This window comes from Malaclemys terrapin, chromosome 10, assembly GCF_027887155.1.
Source record: "Malaclemys terrapin pileata isolate rMalTer1 chromosome 10, rMalTer1.hap1, whole genome shotgun sequence".
Lineage (NCBI taxonomy): Eukaryota > Metazoa > Chordata > Testudines > Emydidae > Malaclemys > Malaclemys terrapin.
Window position 1 is genome coordinate 13,723,409 of NC_071514.1, and position 17,046 is coordinate 13,740,454.

The 17,046-nt window shown below is 46.9% G+C and overlaps 1 protein-coding gene across 1 annotated transcript in view; it reads left to right on the plus strand.

Annotated features, from left to right (window-relative positions):
• The window catches only part of AGBL1 (AGBL carboxypeptidase 1), a 387,636-nt gene that overhangs the window by 273,690 nt on the left and 96,900 nt on the right, over positions 1 to 17,046 (plus strand). Inside the window, exon 22 of the mRNA XM_054043152.1 lies at positions 6,169 to 6,332. Coding sequence (XP_053899127.1) covers positions 6,169 to 6,332 — 164 coding nt within the window. The remainder of the gene's footprint in view (positions 1 to 6,168; positions 6,333 to 17,046) is intronic.

Below are 17,046 nucleotides of genomic sequence, written 5' to 3' on the forward strand. Positions count from 1 at the left end.
TCTTCCAGTTTGCATGCTCTCCCTGCTATTAAATACACTATTGTAGCTACGTCAGGGACTGTGGCACATGAGAAAACGTAGCTTTCTCCTCACTACCACCCAATCTATAAGCACCAGGTTCCTACAGGTGTGTACCTGTGTGTTTTCATTTGGGCTGGGGGTATGTGTGTGCGGAGAGACAGCAGTGCTCGGGCATAGTCCAGGCTAATGTTAAGGCAGGAGACATCAGACATTGAATGTTTCATTCAGCTCTCTGGCTTATCCACTGCAGCCTTCAGATGGTTTCTATTAGTATTCTGACTGAGAGCTCACTGATGGAATTAGTGGGAAACCAGACTGTCAATTTATTTATACCCAGCCTCAGGGCATAACCACTGTGCATGTGTAAAGCCATTGAGATGCAGAGAATACTGTGTGTGTGTGTGTGTGTGTGTGTGTGTGTGTGTGTGTGTGTGTGTGTGTGTGTGTGTGTGTGTGTGTGTGTGTATTGACTGCAGGTGAGTTTATAGCTGAAAGCTGTTGCCCCAAGAGTTGAAGAAGTGGCGGATAGTACGAGAGAACACCTTCATGGCATTCTTGCCCACCGAAGGTCCCTTTTTTCAATTCAGGGAGCAGTCATTTCCCCTAAAATCTCCAGTCTACCTATGGGTATGTATGTCTTTTGGCTTTTAATTTTGCTGCACCTTTAGTTTTCCTATGCTAAGTCATCTCCAGTTTAACTCACAAGGTCCCGCAATCCTCTGTGTGGTCAGGTGAACATGGCACAGCCATGTTGCTTGCAGCTGTGGGAGTGTTTAATGCTGCCTTTTTGCCTCCAGCACCATAGCTATATCATTAATCCTGCGAAGCATTGTGAGGGCAGTTTGTCTAATGACGGAAACATTTATCTGTGGATACAGCAATGCTGAATATTAACAAGCATTATTCACCATGAATTACTCGACCAGCTCTGGTTTGGAGATACCTGTTATCATAGTTGTGTCCTGGCCAGATTGCGGCTCAAATAATTACTGTCTTCCTGCCCCAAATTCCCCTCTCATTGTGAGACAGTATGTGTTGCTGGCTCCCAGTCCAATTCCTACTGGACACATGTCTGCCTCAGAAAGCCCACCCTGACTTCAAGCACTAACTGACACCCCAGCTCACAGTTTCAGCAGGGGCTGAACTGGTCCATAGAGACACGACTAAGCTTTTCAGCCTCTCGTGATAGCTAAGACCTCCTCTACCTCTGGTCAACTGCATAGATTTCTAGATTTTGTGTGTTCTTATATAAGAAAAGTGGCCCAAAGCTTGAAATGGAATCTCAGGTGGGGCCTCAGTGCAGCTTTCTACAGTGATATGAGAATTTGGAAGAGAGAATCAAGGAATCACAGGTGTCTGTGGTTGGCAAAACATGTGCAGCTTCCCTCTGCCCCACAGTGGCCAAGAGGCAGCTCCCCTGTCATCCCATAATGGGATATCTGCAGAAGGCAGCACGCTGGCAAGGGGCCGTGTGAACCTAGGAAGTTTGAGGAGGCTCAGTGCTGTGTACTAGAAAGGTAAGGTCTTGGAAGACCCAGCCTGAAGGACACCTTGAACAAAAATGCAGCGAGACATGGTTGCCTAGTTCACTGACCTGTAATGCTGTGGTAACCTGACCACATTCTGTCACTGGGTCCTCAGCCAGCGCACTTCAGTGCAGAATGGCCAGTGTCTCCTACCAGCCACTTACTAGACCCAGGCACAGATTGGCGCTATTGCATTCTGCATTTCATATAGCAGGTATGTGTATGGATGCAGAAATCTACATCAGCAGTTCCTGGCACTGCTGGCAGGAGCCATCAAGGACATTAGTTTTATATCTCAGTTCTGTCAATACCTCTACTTCCTACTGTAGTCATGGCACACCCCTTCCAACCGCACCCACTGCTGAAAGGGAGGGAGGGGAGAGTGAGAGAGAGAATTATGTGATCTAGCTGAGTTAAAAACTAAAAGTCTCTCTGTGTTTGAAGTGAATAAAGTGTGTTAACAAGTAATCCTCTAGCTGAGATTTCCAGCTGTTACTCCTGAGCTGTCTGATATCAAAGCAATATGGGACGATGGTACGGCAGCTAACTTCAGTGCATGAGCAATTACAGCCGGATGTTTCTCAGGTATATTACGGTTTTATTATTATTATTTCTCTGCTCATAGTTTCTTAAGGCCTCTTCATATCCTGACTAAAACTCTGGGGAATCATAAAGCCACGGGCAGAGCTTTAGCACCGTCGCTGCTTGGCATCTCCGGGATTGATAAGTATTTAGTGTGTTGCCTTGATCTTGGAAGCAGGGCCTTGCGATACACCCCAGAGGAAGTCTCAAGATGTTCTCTGTGTATTCTGCCCCTGAGAGAAGCTCTTGTCATTGTATAAATGGCAGATTTCTGCTTCTGCTCTCTCTGCTTGAGCCAGGCACCTCCATCCTCTTTACTTGGACATAACCAAAAACTGCCTAAAAATTATTTTAGAGTAAAATAAATAATACATTTAAAATTTGTTCAGAAGCACCAAGCACTATCACTGCCTTGTGTTTATAACCCTTGTTTCCTGTGTCTTATCTCTTTGGTTTCTTCTTATTATTAATGATTTGTATTGCCATAGCTCAGGGATCGGCAACCTTTGGCACGCGGCCTGTCAGGAAAATCCGCTGGCGGGCCGGGCCGATTTGTTGACCTGCAGCATCCGTAGGTTTGGCCGATCGCGGTTCCCACTGGCCTGGTTCGCCGTTCCAGGCCAATGGGGGCTGCGGGAAGCGGCGCGGGCCGAGGGATGTGCTGGCCACCGCTTCCTGCCGCCCCAATGGCCTGGAACGGCGAACTGTGGCCAGTGGGAGCCGCGATCGGCCAAACCTGCGGATGCTGCAGGTCAACAAATCATCCCAGCCCGCCAGCAGTTTTCCCTGACAGGCCGCGTGCCAAAGGTTGCCGATCTCTGCCATAGCTCATTATACCCACACGTTTAGTCCCTACCCTGAAGAGTTTACTGTCCAAGAGATTTGCCCAAGGTTTTATAGCAGGTTACTGGGAGAATGGGGAGTGGAACCCAGCTTGTCAGACTCCCAGTTAATGCACAGGCTGCTTTGTCTTTGCATGTTACATTACCGCTTTATTTCGATCGGGCAGGTATTTTTTCTTTTTCTTTGTCTCTCGTGCCTGGTGTATTTTTGAGTGCTGTATTATTTTATTTTATTATTGACGATGGTAATACTTGCAAATTTGTAGTTTTGTCTCAGAAGCCGGGGAAGGAGCAAGAATTTCAATGTATTTACCATGAAAAGCTGCATTTGCCAGGGCAGCTTTAATCCCAAGTGACATTTGCACATACTGTACCTGCCAGACCATAAGTGGTGGTTTTCTCATAGCCCTGACTGGCCTTGTGGGCCTGACAAACTTGGCAAAAGTGTTTTCAAGAAGTGCAGTAGTTTATGTGAGAAATCTCTCCTTACTTCCATCTAGCAGGCACTCTTAGTTCAGAAATAATCACAGCTTGCACTTACAGAGGGCTGCTCAGTCCTCCAGGGTCCTGAAGTGCTTTACAAATCTGACAGATTCTACACAGGGAGAAAGCCCATGAGATCAGAGCTCTGCCTCCTCTAATGGATTAATGGAACTTTCGCGGCTCTGTTACCCTTAAGACGTTCAGTAATAATACGTAGTAAACATCCAAGCCCAGAAATAAAGGCAGTATTGGAATGGAGCTCACACCATTCACACAGCTGTTCCCGGGAATGTAAGTGGGGGCTTTTGACCGTTACTAAGGAAACGATCTTTGGTAGCTCATATCAGAGGGGGGACTACAGTGAGGTTTTGTGCTAAGGAGACCCATAGGGTTGATACTGGCAGAGACAGCAAATAGTCAGTGATTGATTCTGCCCCCCCGGGTGATGGCATCAGGGAATGTTTTGGATGGGGTCAATAAATGCCAAAGTTGTGGGGGAGTTCACAGACACTTTCTCACTCTTGTATATCTGGGCTTGATTCTGTCCAGCCCTTACACAGCATACATGGAACTCCCATTGGTTTCATTAAGAATTACATGCAGCAGGAGAATCGGGCCCCTGGGTTTGTTTCATTTTAGTTGTTGCACATTTTTTGAGGGAAACAAACAAACAAACAAACAAAATATCTAGAAATGGTTCAGAGTTTGGTTTCTTCTGGGATCAGCACCTAAAAGTTTGCATACTGTATTCAAGTATTACAGTCCATTTAGACGCATAAAGCTGCAATGGAAATGTCACCGGAACTGGCTTTCTTGTGAGGCTTTTTGGCCTTTCCTGCTTCTGGTTGGATTGGGAAGCTCGTGACAGCCTCCCTGAGAGCTGTAAGCACAAAGATGCCATTTAAAATGAAAAATACAAGGTGTGGGGAAGGGGAGCGTCATCTGAATGGTTCAGTTCAGGGTTAATATGAGTCAATTCTGGTTCTATCTGGATCATTGGCTTTCCAAGGGGAATAGTGGGGACAAAAAAGTCTAACTTGTTTTAAGACTGAGCTTGATAAGTTTATGGAGGGATGGAATGATGACATTGCCGACAATGGCATATGGCAGGGATCGGTAACCTTTGACATGCGGCCTGTCAGGGAAAGCCCCTGGTGGGCCAGGCCAGTTTGTTTACTTGCCGCGTCCGCAGTTTCAGCTGATTGAAGCTCCTACTGGCCGCAGTTCACCGTCCCAGGCCAATGGGGGCTGTGGGAAGCAGCGCGGACCGAGGATGTGCTGGCCACAGCTCTGAGTTACTACAGAGAATTCTTTCCCAGGTGTCTATCTGGCGGGTCTCACCCACCTGCTCAGCATCTAACTGATCACTTTATTTGGGGTGGGGAAGGAATTTCCCCCCAGATCAGATTGACAGACCTGGGGAGGAGGGTCCCTTTACTCTGCAGCATTGGGTACAGGTCTCTTGCTGGTCTGAACTAAAATAAATGATGGATTCTCTGTAACTTGAAATCTTGAAGTCAAGATTTGAGAACTTCAGTAATTCAGCCAGAGGTTATGGGCCTATTACAGGAGTGGGTGGGTGAGGTTCCGTGGCCTAAGATATGCAGGAGGTCAGACTAAATAATCACAATGGGTCTTTCTGGCCTTAAAGTCTTTGAATCCATTAGACCCTATTTAGGCCCTGATTCAGCCAGGTACTTCAGCATGTGCCTCACTAAGCATCAGAGATGCACCATGGAAAACCTTTGTGAATTGGCATCTATATGCAAGCTTGACCAGGACTCCTTTGATTCTGGCCCATCAGCTAGGATTGGCCAAGAGGAGCCGTTCCACCTTATTCAAAGTCAGAGAGACTTGACAGGGTACCAGATTAGAGATGGGTCTGACCCAAACCCTGATCGGCACTGCTTACCCAATCAGAGCCAGAGCCTCCCAGACTTTGCAGTGGTTTGCAATCCAAACCAGGAACCACATCCCCCTGTTTCATAACAGGCAGGACTCCCCTGAATTTGGGGGTGTTGAAAATCCAGCTCCACAGTTTGCAACCTCAGCCCGCCTCTGCCAGGGAGACACCAGTGTTTAGTAGAAGGGGAAGCTCCTCAGAGGTGTTGGTTATTTTGTAATTACTTTGTTATTGATTTTTGTAAACGATTCATAACTTGTTAAAGATCTTTTCCCCCTCCTTCCTTTTCATCTCTGCCACTGCCGACAACTTACAGTGGCACAACCCATTTGCCTTCCCGTGGCTCAAGGAGACAACTCTTGCTTTAACAGAGAGGAAGTGTGGTCTGATGTTCTGAGTGCAGGGCTGGGCGTGGAGCCAGGAACTCATGGAGTCTGATACTTGCTCTTACAGTGACTCACTCTGCAGCCATAGTCAAGTCCTTTGAACTCTCTGCCTCAGTTTCCCCATCTGTAAAATAGAGGCCAGGGGACCCTGTTAATGACTGTAAATCTCGCTGCAGACAAAAAGACCTATATGGAGCAAGTGCAAAGTAAAAATAGGTGTTTGCAATCTTTGACCAATGGAGTGAGCATGTGGTTTCAACGTTTTGGGGTGTTGTCTGGTTCCTTTCATTGTCCTGCCTCTAGACTTTCCTACCCGGAGGAATACTCCAGAGAGGGGTAGCCTATATGAGATGGTAACTCTTCCTCCTACCCCGAGCTGGGTGAGTCCAGACTCATCACTCTAGGTTTCTGTTTTTCACCGGCAGGGCCTGCAGATTGGAACACGAGAGCTGGAGGAAATGGGAGCCAAGTTCTGCCTGGGACTCCTCATCCTGCAGCTCAAATCCTTGCCCTGCAGCAAGAAGCTGATGGCTCAGGCAGCAGCCCTGCTGGATCCGGAGGAGGAGATTGCAGACCGTTGGGCACAAAGGTCAGAGTGAGAGCATTACTAGAGGGTCCTCCTCAGGAGGGGCGTTGGCAGGGAATAGTCTTGGTTCCACGTTTACAGCACCAGCCTCAACCACAGGCTGAGATGCTCATTATCAATGAGGAGACAACTAATTCCTAAAGAAACCCATGGTGGAGGCAGCAGTCCATGAGGTTAGCAGTGCTGCCCTGACCTGCACCCTTCCGACTGGGTAAATCAGGTAGAGAAGGAGATGGTCCTCTCAGACTTTCCACTCACTTTCCCTTCTGTTCCATTCATCGGAGTGGCATCGTCCCGAAGGATTCTCTGTCTGGGGTGGGTGGGGTGGGTCTCACATATCCTCTTCCTAGCTGTTCGAGGAGGGGACACTCTCCCCATCAGAATCTGTTTCCATCACCAATAAAAGGCTCCCTGAAGAGTCTCCCACAAGGAAATAATTATCTGAGAGCTGCAGGGAAGGGACTGAGGACTGCAAATTCAGAAAGGAGCTTGTGAGCAAGCATTAGAAATTCTAGGGCTTGATTCTGGAAGGGGCAAAGTGCCCACAACTCCTATTGATGGTGCTCCACACCTCAAAGAATTGGACACACTTAGAGAGTCAGCTTTTGGGTCTGTGACCCACACAGTGAAACCTTGACCCTACTGATTATTTTGGAGAAGCTTATCTTTTTAAAGTGCTAAATTCTGCTCTGAGTTTCCTGGGTGCAATTCCATTGCACTCGATGACAGTGGGGTTGCTTCAGTGTAAGTGAGAGGAGAGTTTGACTTGGATGTATGTCAGAGTATAAAGAACATAAACTCAGGTCTCTGAGGAGATACGGAGATTTCTATGCAGCATCTCCGTTCTCACTTGCCAGTGACATGTGCATGCATCAAACTAATGTTTTTCAAAAAGTGATGGAAAAAGAAAACCCAGTGACTGATACGAGTCAACGCTCCCCCTACGGGTCTTTCATCAACTGATTCTTTCACTCTCACCAGTGAAAAAGGCAAGTTGTGTAGCAGAAATACCCCAGTAATTTATAGTGGATTTCCAGTCTTCCCCTTCAGGGATACTTAACAGCCATTAGTGCCACCTGTTCTCCATGCTGGAGACGGTATTTACAACCTTGTTCATCATTTTTAATGTTTATGGAGGGAGGAATGAAAAAGTCTAAAAAATAGAGATGCTCCTTTGGATTAGTCATGCTCACTTGTACATGTGAACATGAAGCAATTACTGTGTATCCCAAACACTGACTGTGCCGCGAACAGCCCTCCGACAAGCAATCAGCGTGTCATTAGAGAGAACCGCTCAAGCCTGGCCAGACAGACCGATTCCAGGCATAAATCAAACCCTGACTTTGGAACTGGAGCTGCATAAGCCTTTGAGTTACAATAACGTCTCAAATGGGGAGGGAAAAAATCCAAACACCTACTGAAGCCGGACAATGAAATAAAGGCAGGTGGAACTGATGAGGCCAGAACCGATCCTGGCCTTTTTGCCTACAACTAAGTGGAATCTTTTTGAGATGAAAAGATTTAAAATTCTGTTATTTTATTTGCTTGGTTTTACTGTGATGTTCATTCACCTCAGCCCTTTACAGTCTTGGATGAAAATGAAACTGGGTGTACCAAAATAATAGGAAGAAAACTTATTCACACACAGTTATTTCTTATTTAGCCATGTGCAGGGGGGTCAGACTAGATGATCATGATGGGCCCTTCTGGCCTTAAAGTCTATGAATCCGTGAGTTTAAAACAAGTTGTACTGAAAATGTCAACTGATCTTGCAAGAGTCCCGTAACACAGAAATCTAAATCCATGTAGATAAGGACATGAACTGTTAGGTGTCTACCCAAGTGGAACCAGTAGTCCCTTTGAAATTTGCCTGGCATTAATTAGTATGTCACCATCATCCAGTGATGATTGCTGAGAGTGTTAGGCAGAGTGACACCTGCAAGTACTCACAGGAACTATCTTTGGGCTTGGGTGGGCAGAACAACTGGAATTGTTTGCTAAACATGTGTTTGCAAATCAGGTAAGTCACTGAATTTTGAATTCCACCCAGTGAGATGCCATTGGAAGAGCTTGTTGTGGGAATGTGGAGCAGGAACATATGAAACAGGAAGTTTGATAACATATAAAGTTCTTTATAAATGCTCAAATGGAAATGGTTGTGCAATGTAGTGATTTCAGTTCGGCACATCAAAATTCAACTGCAGAGTTGATGTGACTTTAGTTGAGAGAACTGCCTCATGCACTCCAGAATATGAGTAGGAACTCTACTGTAAGCAGTGTAAAAATGCAGTGTGCAGAATGCACATTGTATACAGGCAGGAAAATAGCTCTCCCTAGGCCTGATATACACTAGCAAAGTATTCAGGAATGATTTCCCACCAGAGCAGCTTCAGTAGTAGTAGTAACAATGGGGGAAGCTGCAGTGAAGACAGGGTGCAGGTTTTTTTACTTCCCCTATACTCCCCTCTTACTCAGTGCAGGGTTAGATGACAGTGGTAAGAACACGAGAGTCCTGCCTCAACTAGTGTTTCTAGTGTTGCTATTAACAGTGGAGTTGCACTAACAGAAAATTGCAGCTATGAAATTTGCTAGTGTAGATGCATCCTTTTGGGCTTGCAGGAGAGTAAAGTTTTGGTGGTTTAATACCTATGCTGTCATTGTCTTTTGATTACAACAAAGGTGTGTTGCATTCTGCGGTCTGTTATACTCTGCTACTGAGAGTATAAGTAGGGTGGAGTGAAACTACCCAAAATATTTTTGCCCCTTTTGCCAAGTGGTAGTAAATTTTGAGGCCTTGCAGATTGGTTTTCCACTGGAGGAGAAATCAGCCAGGCAGAGTCTGGGTGGGAATTGTATGAGTACAACTTCTTTTATTTATTCTATATACACCAATCCTGGAGCAGGCATGGTTACAAATGGTACCCAGCCAAATCCCTCTTCCAGAAATCTCAGGAGCAACTCCAGAGCCCAATTCCCAGGAAGCAACTCTGTCCCAAGAAATGACTGGAGGTAGCAACAGCAAAGCAGTCAGCAAACTCTTCGGCTATTTGTGACAGCTTTCCCAAAAGGAAACTACATCACAAAAGGAACAACAACACAGCATGTCTCCAAAGACTGTGCGCTGCTTCCACACTTACAAAAGAACTTGTAAACATATGTGTAACAGCACTGCCTGGTGATTTCTGCTGAAACAGTTTGCACCTGTGACCCTGGAGAATTTTCAAGCATCTTTGGGAACTGATGGATTCAAACCTTGGTGAAAACAACCCATTTTCTTTGACACACAACTTTTTGCTGCCAATAAGGTGACATTGTACCCTGAGCTGAATGTTCCAAATTTGTTCCCGGACAATTTTTTTTTTAATCTTCATGTTTTTAAAGACAAGGGATTTATTGCTGACCTTTTATTTTCACTAGAACTAGACAAAAATTCAAAATGAGTCTATCCAAATTTGTGACATGTCAGAAGAGAATCTGTGAGAACTACACACTATTACACCCTCTTTAAAGAGATAAATACACCCCAAATGAGAAATAAACACCTGTTTGTGCAACAACCCGTACTCACAATGGTGGGCACTTATTCACATGCATAGTGTCATTGAAGTCCTTGGGACTACTGCATAAGGGATGGTTCCGCCATCAAGTCCTAAATTTGTATATATGCATCCATGAACATCTGTATGCACACTCACATGTATACAGGACTGTGTACCTGATATGATTGGCCATTCAGTGACCCAGGGGTTACATCCACATCACTGGAAACATTGGACTAAGACTCAGGGTTAAGGTAAAAGATTAGCAGCCTTCATTTAATAGCCCTTGCTTTTCTGGAGGTCTGTCTGGAGTAGCTAAGCAATCCCAAAGTGTCATGTTTTAGCTCTGGGTCTTGCATAAAACCCAGGATGGATTATTCAGGGGCTGTGTCTGCTTAATTTGTTCCGAAGAGCTGGAAAGGAGCATAGAGCCATTAAGACAGCACTCCGCACAGACTCATTAGCAACTGGTGAGTTACAAACTAATCCCATTGCCAGACTGTTACATTGTATGTTCCAGTACAAAGCCCCTTATTTATTCTGGGCTTGCCTCTGGTTGCACTTGCACCAACTTTATCAGAGTTCCTGGTGTGATTCCTTTGACTTTAGTGCCGCTCTGGGGTAATGAAGGTCAGATGAGACTCTGTACTGGTACCAAAGGAGTTAGATATAACTGGGTTCGGGTTTTGTTCCCTCAGCAGTGGCACATCAAAGAGGTACATAAATGAAATCTGTCTCTGTCTGTCTAACTTAATCCAGTCTGTCTCCTGTATACACATTCCTAAAGCACTCCTCACCACTGTACTCAGGATAACAGGGCAAACCATGAAACGAGAAATTAATCCAGCACTGGGTATAGTTCGATCCCAGACTTAATTAACTAAGTGGCTCATCTGAAACTCTTGTAGGTCCCAGTTAGTAAAGTCAGATCTTCTAGTCCTCACAGACGTCTCTGTCCATTTCTTTTATTTTTTAAGTCCCTGCAGTTTGTCTCCTGCACGTATTTGCCTTTGCCCTGGGTATCTGGTGTGCTTGGCATTGACTTGGCATGTCAGCCCCTGACAGCAAACATTTCCACCTGTCAGGATTTATATCTATACATGTCTTTTAATCCTCCCCTTCTCCGAGCGGTCTCTTTCTTTCCCCACTGCTGTTTCTTTCCCCACTGCTCGGAAGGGGATGACTGGGAGGGAATAGACTGTTTTTGTGCACTTGATCCAGCTCTGTTAGAATCAGTGGTCAGTAAATTAGAACAAACCATAGCAGTCCAGTAAGCAAGTTTTCTGATGGAAGGTTGCCATATGAATGTGGGATTTGTCACACCAGATTAGACCGGTGGTCCTTTGCGTCCAATGTAGTGCCTCCTTGATAGCCAATGAGTGGTGCTTCAGAGAAAGGTGGAAAGAAACTGTGCTGGGCCTAGTCCAGGGATCAGCAACCTTTGGCACACGGCCCATCAGGAAAATCCACTGGTGGGTAAGGACGGTTTGTTTACCTGCAGCGTCTGCAGGTTCGGCCGATCGCAGCTCACACTGGCCCTGGGTTGCCATTCCAGGCCAATGGGGACTGTGGGACGCAGCATGGGCCGAGGGATGTGCTGGCCGCCGCTTCCCGCAGCCCCCATTGGCCTGGAACAGCGAACCGCGGCCAGTGGGAGCGGCGGTCGGCTGAACCTGCGGACGCTGCAGGTCAACAAACCATCCCGGCCCACCAGCGGATTTCCATGACGGGCTGCATGCCAAAGGTTGCTTATCCCTGGGCCCTCATCAATAGTTTGGTGTAGTACATGGGCCATCTGTAGAAGATATCGTACTGTGTAATGGGGTAATGTTTACCCTGTGAGCTCTCCAGACTAACTCCAGGGTTCCTTACTCAGGCTTTACTCAGCCCTTCCTCAGAAAAGCCTTCAACTGAAGTCCCTGTGTGTTATACCTGATTAAGGACTAAGGAAAAATTGAGTAAGAGCCTTGAGATTTGGCACTGTGTATGTATGATCAGCTTATGCCCTAAAACATGAGCCTTGGGAGATTCGGTGGAGTAATTCATATGCAGTAGCAGAGTAGATAAGGGTAAGTCCCATGTAATGGCAGAATTTATATAAAGCAAGTGCCTTGTAAATACATTGTACTGAATCCTCCCCCCCTCCAACACACCTCTGCCATCAGCAGCACAAATCAGCTGGATAGTTGCCCTGTTAGGGATAACCAATGATTACCCCCAACACAGTGATTCCCACCTTGCGTGGCACAAAACCACATAGCAGCTCTGTCCCTTTCCAGACTCTCCCTGAGCCCTGTAGTTAGCTCAGACCTTCAGGAGCTCCCAGCTGGGAAGATGAAGTGCCGACACATGTTTTGGACATCATGTTTTTTTGACAATAGGTTTCATGCCTCATTTGCCGTAAAAGCGATTAGGTTTTAGTCAAGACTCTCCGAGTAGCTTTACATTTGTCATGGCCAAAAAGGGGATGGGAATTGTGACTATTTGCAGCAAGTTCAGGAGAGAAAAAAAAAAAACCTGTTACAATTTTTCACCTTCCCTCCACTCTGGATGGATGGGGCTGGTCTCCCTTCCCCTCTCCCTTCTCTCCTCCTCCTCCCTCCAGCTCATGTTTGCAAGGATTGCATATGTACAGCAGGCATGCTAAGTTATTTCTGTGAGACACCTCTACTATGCTAAGGTGGCATTTGCAGTGTCATTGAGCATTTCTGATGAGTCAGCAATGATTCATCTCATGTTCCTCCATTGTCTCTTACCTTTCTGCAAGGGAACAATTGTATCCCCCACCCCGAATGGCAAACACTCCTGTTTCTGCTGTTAATGGCAAACAGAAAGCTTAATAACGGCACCTGCCCCAGTCCACTTTTAGCTATGATTTTCTCAGCTCCCACATCCTAGCCAAGTGTGGGCCAGGTTATGCTGGGAGCACAAACACCTTCCCCTGCATCTCCCCACCCAAGGAAAATCCAGGGCGCTGTGGTAAGCTATTTGTGATTTAGTAGATAGAGCTCTATCCTTTGACCTGTACTGAACCAGTGCATCACCATGATGATAGGGGCTGCTGGTGGAGGTGCCATCTTTTGACCGAGACATACAACTAAGGTCCTGACCATTCAGTGGCATTAAAGACACTATGGCACTTTTCATGAGACTCGATTCTTGACTTTGCTTTTTTGGACAAATTCCATTGTGACTAAATGCATTCAGACCCCTCCCAACCTCTGAACATCTCTGTAAATAGAGACATTTCCCTTCATTGCTCAGATGTTGGATCGATGAGTGCTATACAATTGCCAGTAGCTTTAATTAAATTCAGCGTGAAATGCTGTGCTGTGTAGCTGGTGCAGAATTTGTCGCGAAGAGCAGTTTCTTATTTAAAAATACTGGCACAGTATCTTTGCCGTGTGAGTTGATCTGAATATATGCTCTGAGCTGGTCCCTCACTACGTTGGCCAGCTATGGCTGGAAGCACTGGAAAGGCCCCCGGCCCCTTAGGGCCATGTATCACTCTCCATTGACGTGCCTTCCCAACAGGCGAGTAATACACTCTTGCCTTATGGGTAGGGCCCTACCAAATTCAATGCGTCATGGACTGTGAAATCTGGTCTTTTCTGTGCTTTTACTCTATACCAGTGCCTCTCAAAGCAGGTCCGCCGCTTGTTCAGGGAAAGCCCCTGGTGGGCCAGACTGGTTTGTTTACCTGCCTAGTCCGCAGGTTCGGCTGATCGCAGCTCCCACTGGCCACGGTTCACCGCTGCAGGCCAATGGGAGCTCCTGGAAGCAGCGCAGGACGAGGGATGTGTTGGCCGCCCTTCCCGCAGGTCCCATTGGCCTGGAGCGGCGAACTGCAGCCAGTAGGAGCCGCAATCGGCCGAACATGGCAGGTAAACAAACCAGCTCGGCCCGCCAGGGGCTTTCTCTGAACAAGTGGCAGACCGGCTTTGAGAAGCACTGCCCTATACTATACATATTTCACAAGGGAGACAAGTGTTTCTCAAATTGGAGGCCCTGACCCAAAAGGGTATTGCCTCCCTTACTTATGCACAGCCTTCAGATCTGGGCAGCTAGAGAGTGGCAGCAGTTAGCCGGGCACCCAGCTTTGAAGGCAGTGCCCCACCAGCAGCAGCCTGGAAGTAAGGGTGGCAATACCACTTTTACCATGCCACTTTTACTTCTGCACTGCTGCCTTCAGAGCTGGATGGCCGGAGAGTGGCGGCTGCTGACTGAGGGCCCAGCTCTGCAGGCAGCAGCCTAGAAGGGTGGCAATACCATGCCATGCCATCTTTACTTCTGCACTGATACTGGCAGTGGCTTTGCCTTCAGAGCTGGGCTCCCAGCCAGTAGCTGGCACTCTCCAGCTGCCCAGCTGTGAAGGCAGCGCAGCCGCTAGCAGCAGTGCAGAAGTAAGGGTAGCAGTACTGCAACCCCCCCAACAATAACCTGGGGGGAGGGATAACTCAGTGGTTTGAGCATTGGCCTGCTAAACCCAGGGTTGTGAGTTCAATCCTTGAAGGGGCCACTTAGGGAACTGGGGTAAAAATCTGTCTGGGGATTGGTCCTGCTTTGAGCAGGGGGTTGGACTAGATGACCTCCTGAGGTCCCTTCCAACCCTGATATTCTATGACTCCCCCACAACTCCCTTTTGGGTCAGGACCTCTACAATTACAACCCCGTGAAATTTCAGATTTAAATAGCTGAAATCATGAAATTTACGATTTTTAAAATCCTATGACTGTGAATTTGGTAGGGCCCTACCTATTGGATCTGAAGACACTTGATCTGCCACACTGCCGGTCCTTGGCCAGGGGAGCAAGTTGCACCCTGGGTTATTGTATGGCAATGAGATTTGAAAGGAGAAGCTGCACCTCTTTCCTGCCATCTCTTCCCCCTGCTCACCCGGTAAACTGCAACATACCTTTTTTTGTATTATAAGAGTTCGGGCCCATTGGCTTCTTTGGAAAGTCAGCCAAGCAGCCCTGCCTGTAATTAATACGTTTGGTATTCCAGCATACTTCACGTAGGCTTCCACTGGTGGGCCATTGTAATACAGCAGCTTTTCATTAACACTATCCCTGTCTCCCTCCCCTTGCTCATTTTCATATAATCCTATTGATTTTTTTAGATTAGGAAATAACCTGCGAGCTGTGTGCCCTCAGTGATTGTTATCAAACAGCAGCCCCAGGCGTGCCAGGAAGCGTTCCGATCCTACACACCTGCCCGAGAGGTAGTTAATTTATCAAATAATGTCTAGCAACAAAAAGGAAGGAAAGGGAAGAAATCAGAGCTGGGAACTTCAAACTCACATGGAAGCACTGCTTGCTGATGTGTCTTGATGAGGTTGTTCAAATTACCCATGTGTACAGACTTGACTGGGCTACAGATAATGAACTCAGATATTTCCAGCAGACATATGGGCTCCACATCACCTTTTCTGCGGTGGGCCTGCTGTGAGGCATATTGGTAGGATCTTATCTGTTATTCAACATTTTCATATCGACCACTTGTATCTGTGTCTGCACTAACTAGTGTAACAATGACTAGAGCTCTGGACCCTCGTGCTTTAGGGCATCAGATGAGATATCACAGCCATAGTGACCATGTAAGTACGTAGGCAGATAAATAAAAGCTGATTGCTACCGGGGTCAGGAAGATGTCTCTCTCGTGAAGGAGTATTACCCAGTGACGTGCACTATGGGGGATATACGCTGTCTTCTGAAGCATCCTTCCTAGGCTAGGATAGCACTTTAGATGGAACAGAATGGGTGGTCTTTTCCAATGGGGAATGATGAGGCATAATGGGCTAAATGGGCCATTGGTGTATTCCAGGGCAGCAGGCGGTGGTATTTCAGACCAAATATACCATTTTTCTTTTCTGCTGTGGAAGGAAGCAGGGTAAAGGACTAGCTGGTCTATCTGTCTACCATTGCTGGTGGAGCAGGAGGCCTGAGACCAGTTTATATTGACCATTGGTGTTTTCTGGTGCAGCAGGAATTGACATCGCAGACTAGATGGACTATTAGACTCTTGCAGTGTTGTAGGAGTCAGGACACTACTTTATCAGTACTATGCTTGTGATCGTCCGTGCCCTTTCTTTTCAGCTGTTACAACCACACTCAGAGGAAGGTATAATGGTGAACAGTGGATGCATGGAAAGGAGAGGGAAATCCTCCTGGGTTATGCAAGGTTGGGATATTCTGGCTGATTGGACATGGTGGGCAGCATGGCTAACTACCAGCAACAGACCACAAGGTCTTGGTGCACATGTGTTTGCATGGGGTGCAGTTGAAAATGGAGGTGCCTGGATTCCAAGATGGACCCCAGAGGCACATGGTAGTTAGGGGATTGGCAGAGTTGTCACACTGGTGTGTATTGGAATAGTTCCCCTGTGGGCAGAAGAAACGCTGCGGTGAAGGAGTGTCTAGACAGGAAAGTACTGAGAGGAAACACATTCCCATCCCCTCAGAAGAAAGTACATTTCTGTGAAATCAGAGAACTTATCCTCCATACCCCCTAGTAAGTGGTTCTGTTTATTGTCATTGTCATACAGGGTGACCTTTAATTTATCCATAAGTCCCAATGGAGTCTCCAGGAAAGACAATCATGTAAGAGAAAATTAGATTGGTCAAGAGTCCGAGCAGTCCCCTGTGGGTTCAAGAGGTAAACATGGAACACTAGAGATGGGACCAAGGACCAACATTCTGATCTGGATTTGAGACATTTCAGCATACAGGATTGCCAGCCCTAGGGCTCAGGCCATGAGCTCAATGTCAGATGTGCCAGCCCTAGGTAGCAAACAGAGAAGAATCCAAAGAATGCATGAAGCCAAAGTGCCAGGCCATGTGGATCATAATCTCTCCCCAGTCTGTCAGTGGCATCAGATCCTCCCACTCTCTTCCTGTACAGCAGCAGCAGCAGTGCATACACTTACACTGGCAATAATCAAGGCCCATGGGAGTGTCGGCTCCTTCTAGCCCTACACTTTGTCCATGAAAATACTTCCTAGTGTCCTGTGAAGACAGTATCCCGGGTCCCGATCTTTCCCAGGACCAAAAGGATGCAATCTATGCAAGTTATGCAGACAACAAGCTTAAGGGTGCACCAAAGAGCTCTGCTGTTACGATACTCACAGGCAGAGCCGTAAGCCTGCTTTTAGGGGGATCAGCTCACTGCAGCCCCTT